At 33.5% G+C, this 22,666-nt stretch overlaps 1 protein-coding gene and 1 pseudogene across 1 annotated transcript; both read left to right on the top strand.

The window, feature by feature from the left end:
• Positions 1–16,873: 16,873 nt before the first annotated feature.
• LOC108472071 (disease resistance protein RUN1-like) lies at positions 16,874–18,871 on the top strand (annotated as a pseudogene).
• A 1,533-nt stretch (positions 18,872–20,404) lies between these two features.
• Positions 20,405–22,141, top strand: LOC108472070 (disease resistance protein RPV1-like). The gene is made up of 2 exons (XM_017773587.1): positions 20,405–21,343; positions 21,431–22,141. Exons 1-2 carry the CDS (start codon positions 20,405–20,407, stop codon positions 22,139–22,141), a joined length of 1,650 nt encoding a protein of 549 aa, XP_017629076.1.
• Positions 22,142–22,666: the final 525 nt, after the last annotated feature.

Below are 22,666 nucleotides of genomic sequence, written 5' to 3'. Positions count from 1 at the left end.
AAATACTTGGAAGTATTCCGAGGATTGTACTCAATGGAAGATGGAATAAATCTACGAAAACCTTTTTACAATAAAAAGTGTAAGTGGTAGTAATTAATATCTATATTAAGATAAACCATAAAATAGATTAATGAGCAACTTTAAATAACTAAAATAAACAAATAAGAAAAATAACAAACGACTAAAATCAATAAACCAATTAGGAAAATTAACTCGCTTCAGGGTTTGTAATTAACTTAAGATTAGGGTTTTAGGGTGGATTAGCTACCGATTAACCAATTATTACCTCCGGGCCTCTAACTAATTAATCAATTGGTTGATATTCGCTTATCTCCCAACCTCACTTTCTCAACCAGGATAAATTACGATTTACTCGGTTCGACTTATCTCCCAACCTCATCTAAACTATGATTACTTCCTAGGATTATCAAGCATAGTGGTTTAAGAACACGTGGGTTTGAGTCTTAACTCGATTGACATTGACATTGTTACTAGTGCAGGAGTATATGAGTTTGAGTACGCTGAGACACATTATCCTCCTATTTAAGGGTTGGAGAGGGACTAAGTATAATTCTAAGTATTGTATCAAAAGAGAAAATATGATAAGAACCTATGATAAGATTTTAAAAAAATATAATATATAATAAAAATTAGAAATCAAATTCTATTAACATTTCACATACTTCAAAATAAATTTTTAATGGTATTATTGATGTGCGAAACATTACACAAGTTAGAAATTGTTGTCTTTGAATATTGTTGTACTAAAGAGCGACCATGCGCAAAGCTCTTCGGGCACCCAAAAACAAACAATTCTTGGTTTGTGTGATGTTTTGTTCACCAACAAGCATATAAAATTTACTATATTTAGTTATTTATTTTGTATTTTCATTGTTGAGATTAAAATTACCAAATCTATTAGAGTAATTTAAATTCAATTGGGAAGGGAAGATTGTAATTCACACCGAAGATTTCCACCTTGGAGATCTTCAAACCTTAAAAACCATGAACTGTGTTGAAACATTTTCAAAATATTTTTAATGTTCCAATAGTTATAACTGAAAAAGTTATTAAGTGATCCAAAAATAATATCACTTTGTTAATTAAGCAAGACTTGTCATTAAGCAAGACTTGTCATTATTCATAGTGATCAGTTATGTCTCTTGTTACCAAAAGTTATATCACTTATTTAATAACAAAGGTTCATAATTATTCAAGTTAATACCTATTGAATAATTATGTTTGTGTTTAAAAATATGACTATATGTTTGTGTAGTTACGTCCCTGTGAAAAGACATGAGATCTTCTATAAATAGGAAAGGAATTTCATTTGTTGCATACATACACCCAGAAACTAAAAAAAAAAAAAAGTTTCTTTTTGATCCCCCACCATATTGTATATTCTTAGATTGTTCTATAAAGAATTATTGTATAAATTTTATATAGAAATTGATATCTTTGTTATGCTCTACTCAGTGGACTGTTTCCGTCAATGAAAACGTAGATCGTCATTAGCTTTTATTATATCCTCGAGGTTTATATGCCAATAACTCTTTTGCTCACCATATATAGGTAGAGGCGAATAGAACCTTAAAGAAAATAACATTTATACACCTTGAAACATTCATTAATTTCTCATATAACTTTAGGAATTTTATTTTCATTGTGCTTTAATTTTTTTTATTCAAGATGAAAATTTTGCATAAGATTATAGTGTGCTTCAAAGACGATGGAGCTGTTTGAGGTTGCTACAATCCATTTGAATAATTAGATTTTCGATTCCTGTCCCCAACCTAAAATTGAATACCCGATGCGAAGAAGTCATTAAGATTGTCTTGCCCAAACTAAGTTCGGATAATATCTCTCCATATCCAAGATTTATTTCGCAGAACCACATTAGTCGATGGAAGATTCTCTACTTAATGCTTCTTACGGTTTATTATATGTAGTTTAGGTGTAACAAGGCATTTGAAATTTTCTCATTATCGCTTATTAAAGTTAGTAAAACCCCAAATCATCACCCATTGTAGGATGATAAGAAACATATTTAATTCCAGTGAATAGCTTACTTGAAGAGAAATCACAAAGGCATAGCTATTTTACTGCCACTTGATAGGATACGTAAATGGACGTGCGCAATGAGTGGAGAGAAACAAACATTTTGTTTTCTACCTAGTACCCAAAATTATACTTTTATTTTTCTACTTAAAACCCTAAAAAAAGCCTAACAAAATTTAATATGTTGAAAACATGAGAAAATGATTAGTAAAATGTACATGGAAAAAAAACTATCCAAAAATGCATGACAATAATGTAAATAATATTAGCTTTAATTATCTCAAATTTCTCTACTTCTTCTCCAAGTCATTGGTAAAGATGATGACGATCATGTCATAATTTTGGTACAAAATTTATTGCTCAACAAGATAAATCAACAACCACGTAATTAAAAAGTTAAACGTGCCAATTTTTACCATTCCAAACTCTTTTTCGAACATGACATGGAACAAAAGAATGGGAAAAAATTTCCAAAAATAACAAATAAATGTATATTAAAATAATTAAAATGCTACTACCATTAATAACAAATATGAAGACGCTAACCTACATCAACATTATTAATAATTAATAATAAGAGTAGTATAAAAGAGTATTTAAACTATATATGGAGAGATAAAAACTTGTGATTGAATTTTCAATTAGCACTAAAATTAAATTCGATTCTTGGCCAATCCCACTTTTACCCTTTTAAAAAGTATATAATATAATAAATTCAATTGAAAATTCTACCCAACTTTTGTTCTTTATTCATAGCATCATGTGCTGCTATTCATTATCATCCAGAAAATTACACTGAAAACTGCAGAAAATTTATAAAGAAAGACCGTCCCTTAAATAAGTTTTTAATATAAAATTAATAACTTATTATTTAATTATTAATTAATGGGTGGGTGGGTGGGTGGGTGACATCTTTAAAAGACTAAATTGACTCTACTGGTAATGTATGTATGTATTAACATTTTGTTTTTTTATGTATATGTAAATAATTATATTTATTCAATAGAAAAATAGATTAACGTCTTTATTTATGTATATATATATAATTGAGTCAAAATTAAAGTTTTATGTATATATTCGAATCACAATTAAAGTTTCATTTGTATAATTGCACTGAATTAAAGTTCATGTATCAAATCAAACACCCAATAAAGACGTAATAATCACCCACCATTAAAAATCCTGGAAACCACTCAAAATTGCTCACCAAAGCCAAAATTAGGGAAAATTCACAATTAAAACGAATAAATCTCGTAGATATAACCAAATTCCACAACATTCATTTGCTTGTAACAATATATCAGGTAGAATGTGTCTACATAAATTTGCTCATGTTATTGGGCAATGAATATGAAAAATTAAATCTAAGTTTTAATGCATCCGAACTGTTAATAGAATCTGATTTTTATTTTTACCACATATGTATACACATTAAATCCTTATTTCTATGAATATTTTTCTGATTTTATTTTTACCACATATGTATATACATTAAATCCTTATTTCTATGAATATTTTATTATCTTTTAGAATTTGCTAAAAAATGGCGTGCTTTGACAATATTATTCCTTGTGTTGGAATATTGTCTAAAACACTAAAAGCCAAAAATGTGTTAATTTTTGAGTTGGTATGTAATATGCAATATGCAAAATAAGGAGTATAACCAAAATGATTACATAGTTTGAAACTCATCCTACATCTGTTAGGCTTTACCCAAAAAGATGAATCCACTATAAACTTTACAATACGAAGAAATTATTCAAGCCTAATTTGGTGCAACCTCACTATTGTACAGTCAAGTATACTCTCTCCCAACTCATTTTACCTACTGTAAGTAAAAATCAACACTCAATAATAGTTCCTTACTATGAACACTTGAGCTCCTTTAAATCAATGTATCATCCATGATAATAACATAAGATGTGAACTTTGATCCAATGTGTTATATTATATATGAACTTCGATTTTGTGTGGTTTTGTAAATGAAACTTTAATTTGATCCAATTTTCACAAATTACTAACACCATTATCAAATTAGTACCATTTTACTTTCATATTTGGCATACACAAACAATTATATTAATACAATGTAAAAATAATTATATGTAGTCATTTCTTTAAATGTGTACAATTAAATCAAAACCAAAGTTTCATGTATATATATGAACTACAATTTAAGTTTCATATGGATAAATCAAAATTCATGGATCAAATTACACATTGAACCAAAGTTCATATATAAATTTGATATTTATCCCTAAAATAAACAAATCAAAACTTTGACCCTTTCCTAATAAGTATATATATATTTAAAAGAAAAATAAAAATGTAACAAATTAGTGATTTAAATAAAAATTTTGGATAATTCAATAATTTAAATAAAAATTTTAAATAGTTCTATTTTCGATGCTAAGTTGTGGTTATGATAATCTTAATTGACTGTGGTTATGATAGAGTTTTTATTCAAACTGATAATCTTGAGGGAGTACAAGTTATTCAGGAGAAGACATCAAATGGTTCTAATTCTGCTTTGGTTCGAACAATACACGTTGTTGAAGCACTTCAGCCATTGGCATAATCGTCACATCTCTAGAGAAGATAATCAGGATGCAAATAGATTGGTTAAACTAGCTCATCATAGAACAATTTATGTTTATATGAGGACTTCCTGCTAGGGGTAAGTTATTTTTGTATCTTGTTTTAGTTTTAATTCTTTTCTAAAAAGAAAATTAATGACTAAAATATAAACTTATTAATAGTTTAATGATCTTTGATGTAATTAATCCTAATAAAACATCTCCTTGTAAACAACTTACAAAACACCAGAAATAATAAAATAAAGTTTGATTCATAATATACAATATTCATAGTAATTAACAAATCACCACTTACCATAAAGGAATATATGTATATTTTCTCACCAAAAATAAATAAAATTTTAAAAGAAAAGGAGGGCAAACAGTATAATTTAGTGAATATGGTGTGACGTATAATTGAAAGTTCTGCACAACTTTTTCTTTCTTTTATACATTGCGACTTATAATTCCAGCGCCATCCAAAATTCAAAATTCTGCACAAACTTTTTCTTTCTTTCTTTAATCATTGCATTATAATTATTACCAAATAAATTACATTTAAAGTTTTCTAAATTTATAAATAAAAACCATCCATAAATCCATTTGACATTGACTTTAAAACGAAACTTGTATGAAAAATAAAATTAACTTTTATTGAAATGTCTCATAATCAATTTTGTTTGCCTAATGTTTTACTAGATAGAATAGAAAAAGTTAGAAGATCTCTGATATCTCCTTTGAGGGTGATTGGGGTCGGCCCCATAAATCGGAATGAATGTAATCAAGGGTCTCTTTTGTCATGCACTTTGTCGAATCGAAGTTGATTCAAGTTTGCTTCCCATAAACACAATGTTCGCAGAAATATAATTTTCCAACTTTGATACTTGTGAGAAGACCATTTTTACTCAAAACGGTCATACCTTTTTTACTTATATGACCAAGTTGCATGTGCCATAACTGAGTTGATTCAGAATTCATACAGAGGGGATTTCCTTGTGTCGTCGCGACATCATGGGAGTCCTCATCATTGCTTTTGTAGTTTTCGTTGCATCGGTCACCATTGAACATTGCAAAATGTATAGGCTACTAATTTTCTATCCTTTCATCAAAACAAGAGCTCCACGAGATACTTTGATGTTGTTTGACTCGATGACGATCCTACAACCATTTGAGTCGAAGATACCTAAAGAGATGAGATTCTTCTTCAAACCAAGCATGATGAGATTCTTCTTCAAATCAGGCATGTGTCTAACATTTGACAGTATCCTCATAATTCCATCATGCATCATGATCTGAACCATGCCAATACCAATAATCTTAAAGGGTGAATTGTTTCCCATAAGCACAACTCCACCTTTTGTTGGAAAGATCTGATTTGAAAACAGTTTTATTGCATAGAGAAAAATTAAAATTTCGAAAATCGACTTGGTTTGTGATATTTATAGTAACAAACCTTAGATCGATATTGATCTGTGTTTTCAGATAAGTGGGTCCTTGATGTTTTTCGGCTTTTAATAAAACCATCTTCTCTACAATTCTCGTACCCCGAACTACTTCGAGTGTGAGCTCGAACTAATTGCGTCACATCCCAAAAGCCGGGTTAGAAGAAATTGGGTTTGTGAAACCAAGAGTGGTCACACCTTGATTTTTGAGTTAAGATTGTGAAAATTTTATCAAGTTATTTATTTTGGTTCAATGGTTAAGTGTTGTTAGTAGTATATGCAAGGTTCCGGGTTCAAACCATTTTCCTTACTTTTTTGTTATTTTTGCCTAAACTCCTATCTTTGAATACCAGACTTAAAAAACTAATTTCATTGAATTGTTAATAAGAATAAGTCTATTGGTTTAGTGGTAGGCAACTTACCCTTTGGTTTGATGTTTAAATCCTTGTGTGTATAAAACGAAAATTGTTTTTGTTTTTAACTCTGAGAAAATTTGATGGGTGGTTAGTTAATTTGATTTAGTTCTGTGTTTTTCTTTTTTTTTTTCCTTTCCCAATTTTCTTTCTTGAAAATTTTGGGCTGCTAAGGATTTCTTTGATCCCATTCTTCATTTTCTGTCTTGCCGTTTCTTTGTCATTGATTTTCTAACAAGTAAGTATTGCAATTATGTTCTTCGATGGTAAGTTTCCGTTTGTCAATTGGGGGTGGTATTTTGTAAGATTCGATTATTAAGTATTTTGGTTCTCGATAGGTGGAGAGGGTGGTGTTTTCGACTTCTCTCTGGCGACTTAAACACCATTTTAGGCTGTCGTTTTTCTGGGGTAAGTGTTCCGTTTGGTGTTAAAGTCAAGTGCCTATAAGTTTAGACTTTCATTTTTATGAATACAAGGGTTGTGTCTCAGATTTGGGTGCTAATTAAATTAGTTGAATGATACTTGTAGGTTTTGGAAATCTTATGGTTGGAATTGAAATAAAAAAATGGCTAGGTGTGTAACGAAAAACTTAAAAAATAACGAACGATGCAATGCTGGGAAGTTCTCTGTCGACGTCACATGGTCTGGCCGTGTGGCAGACCGTGTGCACCATAAGGTAGTTTGGCTGGTCATGTGTAGGCTGTGTAAGTGTGCACGAGCGTGTGTGATTACAAGGGCAAGTTAGGTAGATAGTGTGTGTCACACGGTCGTGTGCTAGGCCGTGTGGGCTATACGGTCGTATGGACCCATTTTTCATAAATTTTCATGTGGACCATTTGACTCCGAAAATCATATTTAGACATCTGTGTGGTCTATTTGGCTTAAATAATACTCAAAATGTGACGTTGTTGATATGTGACTGCATGTGTTATGTGTAAGGTATGTGAGAATATGCTTATGTTCTGTGTTCTAGTAAATCCAAAAGTATGATTATGTATGGTAAGCTTGACTTGGATTAATAAACCTTGTGTAGGCTATTTGATATTATCTATATTAATGAATTTTACATAAGCATGTCATATTTTTAATTCATTACGATTGTATGTTAGCATTTTCATGCAGTGTTATTGTAATTTTGGCGGTTAAACCACAATATTTGTTTGGCAGCTCAGCTGCACCATTATGAGTGGCATACCACCACGACCCGATGTGATTGGATGGATGGAATCATGAAGTCCTATTTGGTGTGATTGGTTGGACAGAGTTGGTGTGTAGTGGATTGGGATAGGATTTGTTCTAATTTGATTTGTAAGTTTGTATAAATGACATTTTGATCTGAAATTTACATATGCGTACAAAATAAGTAAAATTCTAAGACGATATGTGCATGTGTATCTTTTTTTTTTCACTCAGTAAAATAGTACATAAGCACATAGTCAGGCAACACTGACAAATGCAACAAAGCTTTTACAATCAGATCATACCCAAACAGCTGGACACATCACCTAAACCAAAAACATCAAGAAACATTACTCAATTCCAAAAAACCTATAACAGTATCTGATCAAAACATATCAGCAGTAACAAACCTCCAGCAGCGTCTTCCTTTGCATACCTATCACCGTGAGAACAAACCTTGAAAAGCTCATAATATTCATAGACCAAACTCACCACCAAGCCTTAAACAAACAAGGTCTACTCATGCCAGTAGAAGCTAAGGCATCTGCCATTTCATTTCCACCCTCCTCAGCAAAAGAAAATGTTAACTTTCCAGCACAGGCCCTCCTTCTATCAATTTCTGCAAAAACAGAATATTGGGACCAAGGTCTACTATCTAATTAAGGAAATACATCTGATTCTGTATATGAGAATATGTTGACTTCTGTATCCGAGAACATATATGTTTATTTATGCATATCTGATTTGTTGCTTGTGTTGTGTTATACACTAAGCTCGTATGGCTCATTGGTTGTTTAATATGTTTCAGGTAATCTACAAGTTTAGGACTAGATGGCGTGTGAGAGCTTAGATTATTTTCTGGTTAATTAAAATAAGATTGTTTTCATAATTTATTATTCTGGACTTTTTGGATTGTAAATATGTTTTTGACTAAGTTTTGGTTTGTGTTTCGTTCGTCGACTTTTGGTTTTTTAACATTAAACTATAAAATCATATGATTTACCAAACTAGAATTAATTCGTTTTTAAAATTAAGCAAGAATTGTCACTATTCATAGTGATCAGTTATGTCTCTTGTCACCAAAAGTTATATCACTTATTTAATAACAAATTGTCATAATTATTCAAGTTAATACCTGTTGAATAATTATGTTTATGTTTAAAGATATGACTATCCGTTTGGTAGTTATGTCCCTATGAAGAGACATAAGACCGCTTATAAATAGAAGAGGAATTTCATGTGTTGTATACCCCAAAAACACAGAAAAAAAAGTTTCTTTTCTCAAATATTCTTTCATTCTACAATTTTGGTTTCTGCTTCTTATTAACAAGCTAGAAGGGGATTTAAATTTGTCAGTGTGTTTCATGTTCATCCTTGGTGCGTAATGTATGGGTGTTGATTGCTTGTTCAGTTTTCATCCTACAGCAGCAAGGATGAAAGCTTTTTCGGATAGTTTGGGAGTATTTCAGAATGCTTAAAACTCAAACTTTATGTTTTGTAAGAACCTTTATTTTGTTGTAATCTTTAGTTTCGACCTTGTAAGTTCTATCACATTCTTTGGTATACGATATTTTGTGGAACTTAGTAAGAGATATATGGTACTTTTTATGAAATTGGGTAAAATCAATTAATAATGGTCTCGAATTAACAAAATACTAAAATAGCTAATTCAAGAAATATGAAATTTAATTTTAAATATAATGTGAATATGAATTTTCCCTGTACTTATTTTTATCTTAGCTATAACGGAGGTTAAAAGTGTCGAAGAAACTACAAATTTTCACACTTTACCAATGCCTGTGATTAGTTTGCCGGTAAATTTTTACCGGCATTCTGGCGGTTCATTGGGACATAGAAATAACCGGTGGTTATTTTGTCTTTTATTGATGCTTATAAATCTCGATAAAAATTTAGATTTTTTACAGTCTCCCCAAAAAAAAAAAAAACTCTCTCAATCCCATAACCACTAGCCAATGATGATTGCCTTTTTTTGAAAGGGTCGGCTATGATTTCTTGCTATTTGGGAGATAGAAATAATTCAAATAATAAGTTCGCCAAGTTTGTAAATAAGTTTTGAAGTGCTGTATGTGTGAAATTGTTTGATTTGGGGTCGGATCGGGAATAACATCGCCTTGGTTCAGGTGTATCTTTTGCAGGATTATGCCTCAGATCATCCCTCTGTTGTTTGCCATTCTAGTAAGTAGTGTTTTGGCGAATTGTGTTCGCATGTAAGTTTGTCAGGTGTGAATTGTGTCTGTAAGTTTGGATACCCAGTCACGTGTGTTTGATGTCTTACCTAAGCTAGTGTCTCATGTACGTCTAGAGTAAGCTAGAATCCTCCCCGTGGAGTGAATGCGAACCATGTAAACGAAGCTACCGATCTCTCTGAAGGTGACAAGACTTCGGCTATGCATGAACGACCCCACAGGGCAAACATCCTGGAAGATGGCTTGGAGTCGTTGGTACAAGCAATGATTGGAGCATTTTAGTGAGTTGCTGGTGCCAACATCGCGCCTGCCTACCGTGGATTGCCATTGGAGCGTCTGCGAACTCTAGGTGGTAAGGAGCTTAGTGGTGTTAGAGAATCTTGTCCTACCATGGCTGAGTATTGGTTTGAGGGTGTTGAGAAAATCCTTGAGCAAATGTGTGTTCTGATGAAAAAAAGTTAGGAAGAACTGTGTCCTTACTTACCAGCGAAGCCCATTATTGGTTAAAATTGTTTTAGGATCTTAATTTTAGGATTTAATTTTTCTATTTTTCAGATTTCAAAATTAAGATCCAACTACTAACATTGTTAAAATTGTTTTGTTAAATTCAAGATATTACAACGTCATATTTTTAGTTACATTAAAAAACAAGTGTATTTTTTTTCAAAATATCACACAAACAAATTTGACGAAAAAATTGTGTTAACAATTGAATCTAGATTTTGAAATTTGAAAAGTAGATGAACTAAATTCTTACAAATAAAAGTACAGAGAATAAATTTCAGATCTATACATATCATTTTTATAAAATTTAATCACGTGAAATATATTTAACAATATAATGTGTAATAGAGTGCACTTGTTTAATAACAATTCAAAATTATTAGAAGTAATTAAAGATAAGTGAATAATAGCTTCTAATATTTAAAAAAATTATGCATACAAATAGTAAAAATGTTATCTAAATACCTACAATAATAATGTTAAGAGTCACAAATAATAATTAAAAAACTAAAATAAATAACAATAAGGATTGAATTAAATAAATAAGAAAAACTAAAATCAGGAGCTACGCATATAGTGCGGATTATAGAGGACCGAAAATGAAATTATCCCATCCTATAAAATTCAAATCAGCTTTAATTTTATTAGTTGGACTCATGCCTTGTATTGTTGTATCTCATTTCCCTAATCATGGTACATTTGGCACATGCTTTTAGCATTTTCTTCATCTTCTTTACATGATTTGTGAAGGCTTCAAAGTCTTCTCCACACGCAGGTGTGAACCCAATGCTGCCGTTGTCCACTCAAGGAAGGCTGCACGCTCATTGAGTGTCATCGTCTACAGATCCCAATCATCCATCCTCCGATTACGTCGTTTATTGATAACTCCGTGGCTAGATCTGTACTCTGTAAATTGATAAACTATTGATAACTTCATTTAATAATTGCATTATTATATATCCAATAAAAAATAACTCAATACGTTTACAACACTTGTTTTTAATTATTATTTTTCATTGTCTAATTGTTAAGTATGGAAAATACAAACCGTCCAACATTTTTAATTTTTACTTATGATTAAATAAACTATCCTCCAGTTTTTCAACTCTCACCTTCTTGGAAAGAACATCATCCCTCTTCTATTTGTAGATCTGCTTTTCTCTTTCTGCAATATTGGGCGAACTATTTTCTGATTTTGAGCACTAGATTGAGATATCTTTTTCTTTGTTGTTCCAATAGAGTCGGAAGCGTGTAAATTATTGTACTAAAAAATCACACAAAGTTCAATTCCCAAGGGAAGAGAGGTGGATCACAAGGATCTCTTAAATACCAAGTCTTTCCTTAGTCAGAATATTCCTTCTAACGTAATTTAATAGCACAATTAAATACTACTATTATACCCTCAAATATTGAAAGAAAAATAGGACAAAAAGAACACAAGAGTTTTAACGAGGTTCGGTAAATTATACCTACGTCCTCGGGCACTAACACCAGATGATAACTTTACTATCTTCAAAATATTACAAACAAATAGAATTCCTTAAGAATTCTCAAATGGGAGAAGAGAGAAAACTAAGAGAGAAAGATTGGTTGGGATGATGAAATGATAAATGAGAAGGCCTATTTATAGTTGAGGTTCAAGGACCAAACTATAAATAGCCCATTATCTCAAGGACCAAAAAAAATTATCCCATGCCACTTTTCCAAAGTTGGTGGTTGTCATTTTTGATTGTCTCCCATTAATGTTAATGGCAACCATTATTAATTGTCTTCCATTAATGTTAACAATCTCCACCTTGAAGATTTGATTAGGATAATCACATCTTCACACACTTCCTTCAACTCCCCAAATTTGATAAAGCTATCTTTTGTAGTGCCGCCATACACCTGAAGGTGCTCAAATTCTCAGGATGTTAATCAAGTTCAAACAATGATTAAACTTGATTGTTGTTACCACCTTGGTCATCATATCTGCGGGATTATCTGCTGTCGGAATCTTCTGAAGTAGAATTTTTCCTTTTTCAAAGACTTCCCGCACAAAGTGATATCTTACGTCGATATGCTTGGTTCTTGAATGATAAACTTGATTTTTCGCTAAATGAATAGCGCTCGATTTGTCACAATATAGACTAATGTGACTTTGATAAACTCCCAAGTCTTTCAACAATCCATTAAGCCAAATAGCCTCCTTAATGACTTACATAGCGCCATATATTCGCCTCAGTAGTAGACACAGACTCAGAGATCGTAAGGTAGACTTCCAACTCACTGGGGCTTTCGCAAGAGTAAACAGATACCCCGTAGTTGAACGACGTTTATCTAAATCACCAGCAAAGTCGGAATCAACATATCCAACTACAAACTGACCAAGTGCTTCATCCTGTTCAAAAATTAAACCAACATCTACGGTTTTTCGAAGATACCGTAGAATCCATTTCACAGCTTGCCAATGTCCTTTTCCAGGATCATGCATATACCTGCTCACAACTCCAACAGCTTGTGAAATGTCAGGCCGCGTACACACCATCGCATACATCAAACTCCCAACTGCATTTGCATATGGGACTTTTGCCATATATTCTCTTTCTTCTTCAGTTTTCGGAGATAATTGAGCACTAATTTTCAAATGAGAAGCAAGTGGGGTACTTACATGTTTTGTGTTTTCATTTACACCAAAACATTGTAATACCTTTTTCAGATATTGCTTCTGATTCAAGCAAAGCTTGCCTCTCTGTCTATCTCTACTTATCTCCATGCCGAGAATCTTCTTGGCCTCACCTAGATCTTTCATCTCGAACTCTTGATTCAAGCGAGCCTTCACTTATCTATCTCTTTTCGGCTCTTGAGCGATTAACATATCATCAACATACAAGAGTAGATAAATGAAAGATCCGTAATGTAGCTTTTGCAAATACACACAATTGTCATATTTGCTTCTTGTGTATACGCCTTTTCATAAAGCTATCAAATCGCTTGTACCATCTTGCCTCGGGATTGCTTCAATCCATATAGCGATTTTTCAGCTTACAAACCCAATTTCTACCACCAGCATCTTTGTATCCTTGGGTGAGTCATATAGATCTCCTCTTCTAACTCACCATGCAAGAAAGCCGTCTTAACATCAAGTTGAGCTAGCTCCAAATTCAACTGTGCTACCAAGGCCAACAAAATTCTAATGGAGGAATGCTTCACAACAGGGGAAAATACATCATTGTAGTCAATTCCCTCCTTCTGAGCGTAGCCTTTAGCTACCAACCTTGCCTTGTAGCGAACATCTTTCTTGCTAGGATATCCATCTTTCTTTGCGAATACCCACTTGCATCCGATTGCCCTTTTACCTTTCGGTAATTGCGCCAACTCCCAAGTATTTTTCTTCAGGAGAGATTGCATTTCTTCATCCATGGCGCTTTTCCATTTATCACTTTCTAAGCTTTGTATTGCTTCTTGATAAGTGATAGGAATATCATCATCAACAACGGGAAGGGCGTAGGCCACCATATCAGTAAATCGAGCAGGTTTACGAATTTCTCTCCTTGGCCTTGCAACTGCAACTGGTTCTGGTGTACTTAATGGTTCTTGGGTCAGAACCTCTTCAACCTCTAATTCCTCCATTGTGGCTGGAGAATTAGACTTATTAACTGGGAAAATCCCCATCTGCTCAAACTCCACCTGTTTTGGAGTACACTCCACCTGCTGTGGAGTATCGCTCGTCTGAATATCTTTATCTGCTACCTTTTTCAATGTGGCAGATTCATCAAAGGTAACATCTCTGCTACAGATCATTTTCTTTGTGTCTAAGCACCAAAGATGAAATCCCTTCACTCCAGAAGTGATTCCCATAAAGAGAGCTTTCTTTGCCCTCGGATCTAACTTTGACTCCTTCACATGGTAATATGCAGTGGATCCAAACACATGTAAGGAATCATAATCTGTAGCCGGTTTTCCAGACCATACCTCCATAGGAGTTTTTCTTTCTAATGCAGATGATGGCAAACGATTAACAAGATGGCCAGCGTATGTCACAGCCTCAGCCCAAAATTGCTTGCCCAACCCAGCATTGGACAACATACATCGAACTTTCTCCAGCAATGTTCGATTCATACGCTCTGCCACTCCATTCTGCTGCGGTGTATCCCTAACTGTGAAGAGTCGAACAATACAATACTCTTGGCACACATCGAAGAATGGATCACTTCTATATTCGCCTCCATTGTCCGTTCTAAGCCGCTTGATTTTCTTGCCAGTCTGGTTTTCGATCATAGTTTTCCATTTAAGAAAAACTCCAAGCACTTCATCCTTAGTTTTCATGGTATACACCCAAACTCTTCTGGAAAAGTCATCAACAAAGGTAACAAAGTAGTGTTTTCCTCCCAACGAAGGTGTTTTGGAAGGCCCCCACACATCTGAGTGAATATATTCCAAAATACCTTTTGTATTATGGATAGCAGTGCCGAACTTCACTCTCTTTTGCTTTCCCAGAACACAATGCTCGCAAAATTTTAATTTGCAAGCCTTTGCACCTTTCAACAATCCTTGCTTTGCCAGAATTTGCAAGGATTTTTCGCTGGCATGTCCCAACTTCATATGCCACAACTGCATTGAGTCCAAGTCTTTGTTACTAGAAGCTGCAGCGACTGCTCCAATAACTGTACTACCTTGGTAGTAATACAAGTTATTTTTCCTGATGCCCTTCAATATCACAAGTGCGCCAGATGTCACTTTCAAAACCCCATCTCTCATAGTAACAACTGAACCATTGGATTCCAAGGCTCCCAATGAGATGAGATTTTTCTTCAAACTGGGCACGTACCGAACATCAGTTAGAACTCTGGTTGATCCATCTTGATTCTTTAATTGGATTGAACCTATCCCAACAGTTTTACAGGCATTGTCATTGCCCATATAAACAACTCCTCCATTTAGTTCTACTAAATCAGAGAACCACTCCCGGTTAGGGGACATATGATAGGTACAACCTGAATCCAATATCCACTCATCTGAATGGAACGACGATGATGATGCAACCAGTGATAGTTCAGAGTCACTGGTATCATGCTTTACAATACAAGCATTTACAACAACTTTTCCCTTATTCTTCAGCTTTGGACAATTTTTCTTCTAGTGGCCTTTCTCATGACAAAAGGCACATTCATCTTTCCCGAGTCTGGACTTTGACTTTGATCTCCCCTTTTGAGTTTTCTTCCGAGTGTATGAACGAGCTCGGACTACTAAAGCTTCTGTATCTCTGATTGAGTTTTTCTGTTTGTCCTTCTTTCTCTGTTCATAACTGTATAAGGCCGCACAGACTTCGCTCAGAGATATATCACTCCTGCCATGAAGTAGAGTAGTTTCTAGGAACTCAAACTCCTCGAAGTGACCCCAACAACATCAAAGCCAAATCTTCATCTTTGAATGTCTCATCCATATTCAACAAATCGGTGACTAACGATTAAATTTGGTGATGTGATCATTCATTGTGGTACTTGGGACGTATGTGAAGCGAAAGCAGTCTTTTCTTCAAGTTGAGCTTATTTTGACTGTTTTTCTTCAAAATTTTTCTTCAAGTGCCACCCACAACTTATTTGCGAAGTCTCCTTTGAAAAAGCATACCTCTGCTCGAGAAAGGCATGATCGAATTGTGCCACATGCCAACCGATTGATCGCCTTCCAATCTTTCTCCTGTACATCATCTGGTTTCTCTTCATCAATGGCAATGTCTAGACCCTGCTGAAAAATGGCATCTAGAACCTCACTTTGCCACATACCAAAATGGCCCGTGCCATCAAAGATCTCCACGGCCAATCTTGCATTTGCAATTGTCGGTCTTGTCCATATGGACGATGTTGAAGCTCCTACACCGACCGTTTTCTCCATAATCTTTCAATATACCTAAGGAAATCTTTTCTGATGTGGAAGATCAGTTTAAACTGCAACCACAGAGCATACTACGATTAACCTTGGCTCTGATACCACTTGTTGTTCCAATAGGGTTGGAGCGTGTAAATTATTGTACTAAAAAATCACACAAAGTTCAATTCCCAGGGAAGAGAGGTGGATCACAAGGATCTCTTAAATACCAAGTCTTTCCTTAGTCAGAATATTCCTTCTAACGTAATTTAATAGCACAATTAAATACTACTATTATACCTCAAATATTGAAAGAAAAATAGGACAAAAAGAACACAAGAGTTTTAACGAGGTTCGGTAAATTATACCTACGTCCTCGGGCACTAACACCAGATGATAACTTTACTATCTTCAAAATATTACAAACAAATAGAATTCCTTAAGAATTCTCAAATGGGAGAAGAGAGAAAACTAAGAGAGAAAGATTGGTTGGGATGATGAAATGAGAAATGAGAAGGCCTATTTATAGTTGAGGTTCAAGGACCAAACTATAAATAGCCCATTATCTCAAGGACCAAAAAAAATTATCCCATGCCACTTTTCCAAAGTTGGTGGTTGTCATTTTTTATTGTCTCCCATTAATGTTAATGGCAACCATTATTAATTGTCTTCCATTAATGTTAACATTCTTCTCATACATCCTCATGTTGTCGTTACCCTCAGCTTCCTCCTCCATTTCTAAAAAGACATACGATGTTTTCTTGAGTTTTATAGGTGAAGATACTCGCAAGAACTTCACAGATCATCTCTACAATGCTCTAAAGAGGCGTGGGATTGTCACTTTTAGAGATGATCCAAAGTTGGAGGCGAGCGAAGAGATCGCACCTAAACTCTTTGAAGCAATTCAGCAATCATGGTGCTCGGTAATCGTTTTTTCAAAAACCTATGCCTTTTCAAGTTGGTGCTTGGAGGAGCTTGCTGAGATAGTTAAACAAAAAAAGGATACGGAACATAAAGTATTTCCAATATTCTACAATGTGGATCCATCCGATTTAAGAAAACAAAAGGAAAATGTAGAAGAAGCGTTTGCGAAACATGAAGAGAGATATAAGGAAGATAGAGAAAAGATCCAAAGGTGGCGAAATGCTTTAACGGAAGTGGCTAACATCAAGGGATGGCATTTAAATAATAGGTCATTCTTTCTTCTCTATTTTCTAGTTTTACTGTCTAACAAAATTGTTATTTTCTGGATTGATATATATATATATATAATCCTATGTGTTTTTGTCGAAACAGTATTTAGGTCCGCTAGACTAATTTTTTCTTATAAAAAAAAATTCGTTAACCTCAACCACCAATCCTCTTACTATTGGCCACCTAAAAACATATCCCATAATAAAATTTTAAAATAAAAATTAAAAATGATTAAAAAGATAATTGCAAAGTTCAATATTTCAACTAAAGAGAACGTTGTGTATTTTGACGTCGTAACAGATCTTGCTTTCTTATCCTTTCTTTTTGTTTGCTTCCAAACTATATTATGATTCAACAATTTTTTAAAGAATTAAATGATATTTCCTTGTAGGCATGAATCAGAATTTATTGAAGATATTGCTAAAAAGATATCAGCGAAATTGTGTCAGACTTATACTGTTGTTGATGATGAGCTAGTTGGAATTAGTATACCTTTGAGGGAGTTGTATTCTAAAATAGACATTGGGGAAGATGATGTTTGCATTATAGGAATTTGCGAAATGGGTGGCATCGGTAAGACAACTCTTGCAATAATTGCTTATACTCAAATGTCACCTCATTTTGAAGGTAAAACCTTTCTTGCTGATGTTCGAGAAGTTTCAGATAAACATGGACTTGTTTTTTTTACAGAAACAACTTCTTTCCCAGATCTTGTTTGATGAATGCTTCAATTTTTTCAATGTTCACGAAGGGAATGCCATAATTAGCCATAGGTTGTCTCATAAAAAGGTTCTTATTGTTCTTGATGATGTTGATAACATACAACACTTGAAATGCTTGGTTGAAAGCGTGATTGGTTTGGTTTAGGGAGTAGAATCATTGTAACGACAAGAGACGAACATTTGCTTCGATCTTACCGAGTTGATGATGTGTATAAGCCTACAACATTGAATCCCAATGATGCCCTTAGGCTTTTTAATTTGAAAGCTTTTGATAGTGATACAATGGTGAAAGATGATTTCATTGAGCTTTCTCAACATGTCGTACATTATACTGGTGGTCTCCCCTTAGTTCTTGAAGTTTTGGGTTCATTTTTGTACGGTAGAGATGTAGATCAATGGAGAAGTGCAATAGAAAGACTTAAACAAGATTCTAACAAAGAAATTCTCGATAGACTTCGAATTAGCTTTGATGGATTGGAAGAATGCGAAAAGAATATATTTCTAGATATAGCATGCTTCTTCAATGGAGAGGAGAAAGATTTTATAATGAAAGTATTCGATGGTTGTCAGTTTTTCTCAAATATTGGAATAGATGTTCTCATTAAGAAATCTTTCATAAAAGTTGATGAACACAAGTGTTTGTGGATGCATAGCTTGATACAAGAAATGGGAAGAAAAATTGTTAGAGAAAAATCTATTGATGAACCTGGAAAACGTTGTAGATTGTGAGAGGAAAAAGACGTCCATCATGTTCTAACAAAAAACACGGTAAATTATTCAACAAAAAATTGAAACTAATTTTATTATAAAATTTTTAATCAACACAAAGGCTTAGTCCAAATGATTTGTATAGTAGTCCATAAAAAATTGTGACATTGAAGTAAATTCCTTTTGTTGATTATAATTGTTAATAAGGATTTATATAAATAAATATTTAATTTCATTGAATCATTCTCATTACAAATATCTTACTTTATTTAAAAGCTTTATTTACGCATTGAGACCAAAAGATTATAATAGTGTTAAACATATATGCAATTTGTTGTAAGTTTTATCATACTATTTACATCATTTATTTTGTTTTATTCTCTATTTTTGTTTTTTAGGTTACAAAAATGATTGAAGGCATGATCATCGACAATAAAAGGTAAGAAAATATATATACACATTTATGGTGTGTATTATAATATTGTTATTAGTTCTTTTTTAGTAAAAGTATCAAATAAAAATTAAGTTAATGCTTAATATTTGATATTATATTTATGAAATTTATCTAAAAGGTACTACTCTTTCAAAAGAAACATGATAGAGATATATCCTTTGCCAACATTAAGTGTTTATATTTGATGCAGTGATTGTGTATCTTAGTGAACAAGATTTTAATGTCATAATTTTTTAAAAATAAAATCATTTTATTTCATTTTTAATGATTTGTCATAGTTTCGTTCAGTAATAATGAATAGAATTATGCATTATCATTGCATCAATATAAATCAAAATTTTAATTCTAGTTTCTATGACTTAGGTAATTCAAGTCAAATGTGAGTGTTAGATAGATATATATGTCTAAAATGGGTATTTGTGATTTTTAAAAAAAAAACTTTTTTATGTATTTAAAGAGTTCTTGAAGGATCATATATCAATACCCATATTTGGATAGGTGTTAGATCTAAGTATCGGAAACAAATCCTTAAAAATAGTACTGGAGAAACATAGCTTTTAGGTACCGAATATTTTTCTATATTTTAATGCTCATTTTTTGTTTGCACGTGATTTTTAGGGAATCAAGCAAGATGCTCAATTTGAGTGTTAATGCCTTCTTGAAGATAATAAATTTGAGAGTGCTCAGAGTGCATTGCCTCTCAAATTGTGATAATCTCAAATATCTTTCTAATGAATTACGACTTTTAGATTGGACAGGATATCTTTAAGATCATTGCCTTTAACCTTTCAACCAGACAATCTTGTCGTACTTCTCTTACCATATAGTCGCATCCAACAACTATGGAAGGGGGATAGAGTAAGAATTAAATTCATCTAATCATTGTGTTTTAGCTTATTTTAATATAAACGGTTAAAATTTGAATAAGATAAAAAATAATAACTATAAAAATGAGCTTTATTATGTTCTCTGTTTTCTCTCTAATCTGTTATTGTTTTCGACAGCCCTTGTATAAGTTGAAAATAATCCGCCTTAAAGGGTCTCAAAACCTAATCTAGACACCAGACTTCATAACAGCCCCATATCTCAAAGTTCTGATTATGGAAGGTTGTACCAGATTAGTAGATGTCCATCCATCGCTTGGACTGCTTAAGAGACTTAAACTTTTGAATTTAAGAGAGTGCAAAAGTCTAAAGAGTCTTCCAACCAAAATTGGAACGGAATCCCTTGAAACATTAGTTCTTTCGGGTTACTCAAATCTTGCAAGGTTTCCAGAGATTGATGGGAAAATGGAACATCTAAAAACTCTTCACCTTTCTGATTGTTGTAAAGTTGAATATTTGCCAGAGAATTTGCAGCAAGCAGAATTTTTGGAAGAGCTTGACTTGAGTGAAACAGCCATAAAAGAACCACCCTTCTTCATTTCTCAATTGAAAAATCTTAAAATTTTGTCGTTCGGTGGATGCAAGGGTCCGTCTAAGTTAAAAAGAAATATCCTTTCTCTTTTCAAGGTAAGTCAAAGAGGAAGGATGAATTCTATAGCTCTAATGCTACCTTTATTATCCGGTTTGAGTTCATTAAGAAAGTTGAAACTAAGGGACTGCAATCTTGGTGAAGGAGATATCCATAGTGCTATTTCTTGTCTATCCTCTTTGACAAACCTTGATCTTAGCGGTAACAATTTCAACAGCATACCAGCGTCTCTTACTCGACTCTCCAAGCTTGAATTTCTTATATTGTCAAATTGCAGCCTGTGCAATATTGGTGAAGGAGATATTCCTAGTGATATTTCTGGTCTATCCTCATTGAGAATTCTTGATCTTAGTGGTAACAATTTCACCAGCATAGCTGCGTCTCTTACTCGTCTTTCCAGTCCTCAAAATCTTGAAGTGTCAAATTGCAGTGAGCTTGAATCGTTGCCTGTGCTTCTAGCAAGAATGACAAGTGAGTGGAGAACTAGTGCTAGCATTAGAGCCATTAACAGCTACAGATTGGCTGAGAACATTAGTGCAGTGACATTGCTGAAAACACATCTTAAGGTTGATTAATCTCTCTTTTTTATCATCGATTATTTTATTTTTGCAGACATTTGCAAATTCAAGATCGACTGATGTTTTAATTTGCAGGCATTTGCGAATTCAAGAAAAGAGTTTGATATTATTATACCTGGAAATGAAATCCCAGAATGGTTCAGCCAACAGAGAGGCGGCTCTGTAATTGAAATACCTCTGCCTCTCAATATTCAGAATGACAGTCAATGGATTGGAGTTGCTTTCTGCTGCATCTTCGACAATGATGGTGGTTCCGAGGGAAAGGCTATCAGCTGTAGAGCTTATATCCGTTGTAGAAATCCTCGAAGGATCCAATCAACTTTCTTTCCTTCAGATAGAGAAATTATATCAAAGGATCACCTGTTTCTTTGTTATTTCTCGCGCGATAAATTATATCCATTATCCTTGGAGGATAAACGTGGTGAACATGAAACCAAGAATTTATGGACAATGGATTGTTCTGATCATGAATGCGATGAGCTTCAGATATCTTTCCAAGGCACAAATAGTATTCCCTGTGTTAAGGTGAAGAAGTGTAGTGTTAGAATAATGTATGAGAAAGATTTGGAAGAAATAAGACAGCTACAGTGCCATACCACTCAATCTTCTCCAAACTTTGAACTGATCCATCATCACTCTACTGACAACGATGAATCCACAGGTAGCACTTCCCTTGTAAAACAAAAACGTAATATCGACGAGGAAACAGTGGAAGAAGGGCCGCAGCCTAAACGGATGCAAAAAATTTTCAATTTTATAATGGGCCAATCGAGGAAGAAGCAGTGATTGTGGTAAACTACTTGACTAGCCTTTTCAAGATTTTCTCCTATTTAGTTTTCTGTTTTTCCCCTGTTATTGTTTGATGGTACAAATAGATTGTTATTTAGTAAAATAAAATCCTTGATATAAATAAAAAATGATATGATAAATATAATTTCAACTTTTCAGATTTTTTAGTACACAAACCTCTGCTTCTTGTATCACAAACCCCTTTCCCAACCTCCCATCGATCGCCCCCAAAATGTCTCCTCTATCCTAGCAATCCATTACCCAGTCAACGAGAAAGGTTTTGATTGAGGTCTCAAGGCACAATTTCAGACTCATGGATATGATGGATTCACACTACTTCAAGGCTCAACAGCAATGTCAAAGGCTAAGCAAATCAAATCAGGATTTGATCAAACACAAGATTCAAGGATGAATCTTTTTGAGGAAAGGGAGAATGATACATGCACAGATGGGGTGAAATTTATTAGATTCTAATCATCAATATTGTCAATTTTCAGGCTTGGAAATCAGCAGACTTTCGAC

This window comes from Gossypium arboreum, chromosome 11, assembly GCF_025698485.1.
Source record: "Gossypium arboreum isolate Shixiya-1 chromosome 11, ASM2569848v2, whole genome shotgun sequence".
NCBI classification, from domain to species: Eukaryota; Viridiplantae; Streptophyta; class Magnoliopsida; order Malvales; family Malvaceae; genus Gossypium; species Gossypium arboreum.
Note: the sequence above shows the minus strand (reverse complement) of the source record. Positions and strands in the feature narration are given on the sequence as shown.

Excerpts from the sequence above, each read along its gene's own strand:
- LOC108472070 (XM_017773587.1), top strand. The coding sequence starts at position 20,405 with ATGGAAGGTTGTACCAGATTAGTAGATGTCCATCCATCGCTTGGACTG. Across the intron at positions 21,344-21,430 it reads TGCTGAAAACACATCTTAAG|GCATTTGCGAATTCAAGAAA; the intron begins GTTGATTAATCT and ends TTTAATTTGCAG.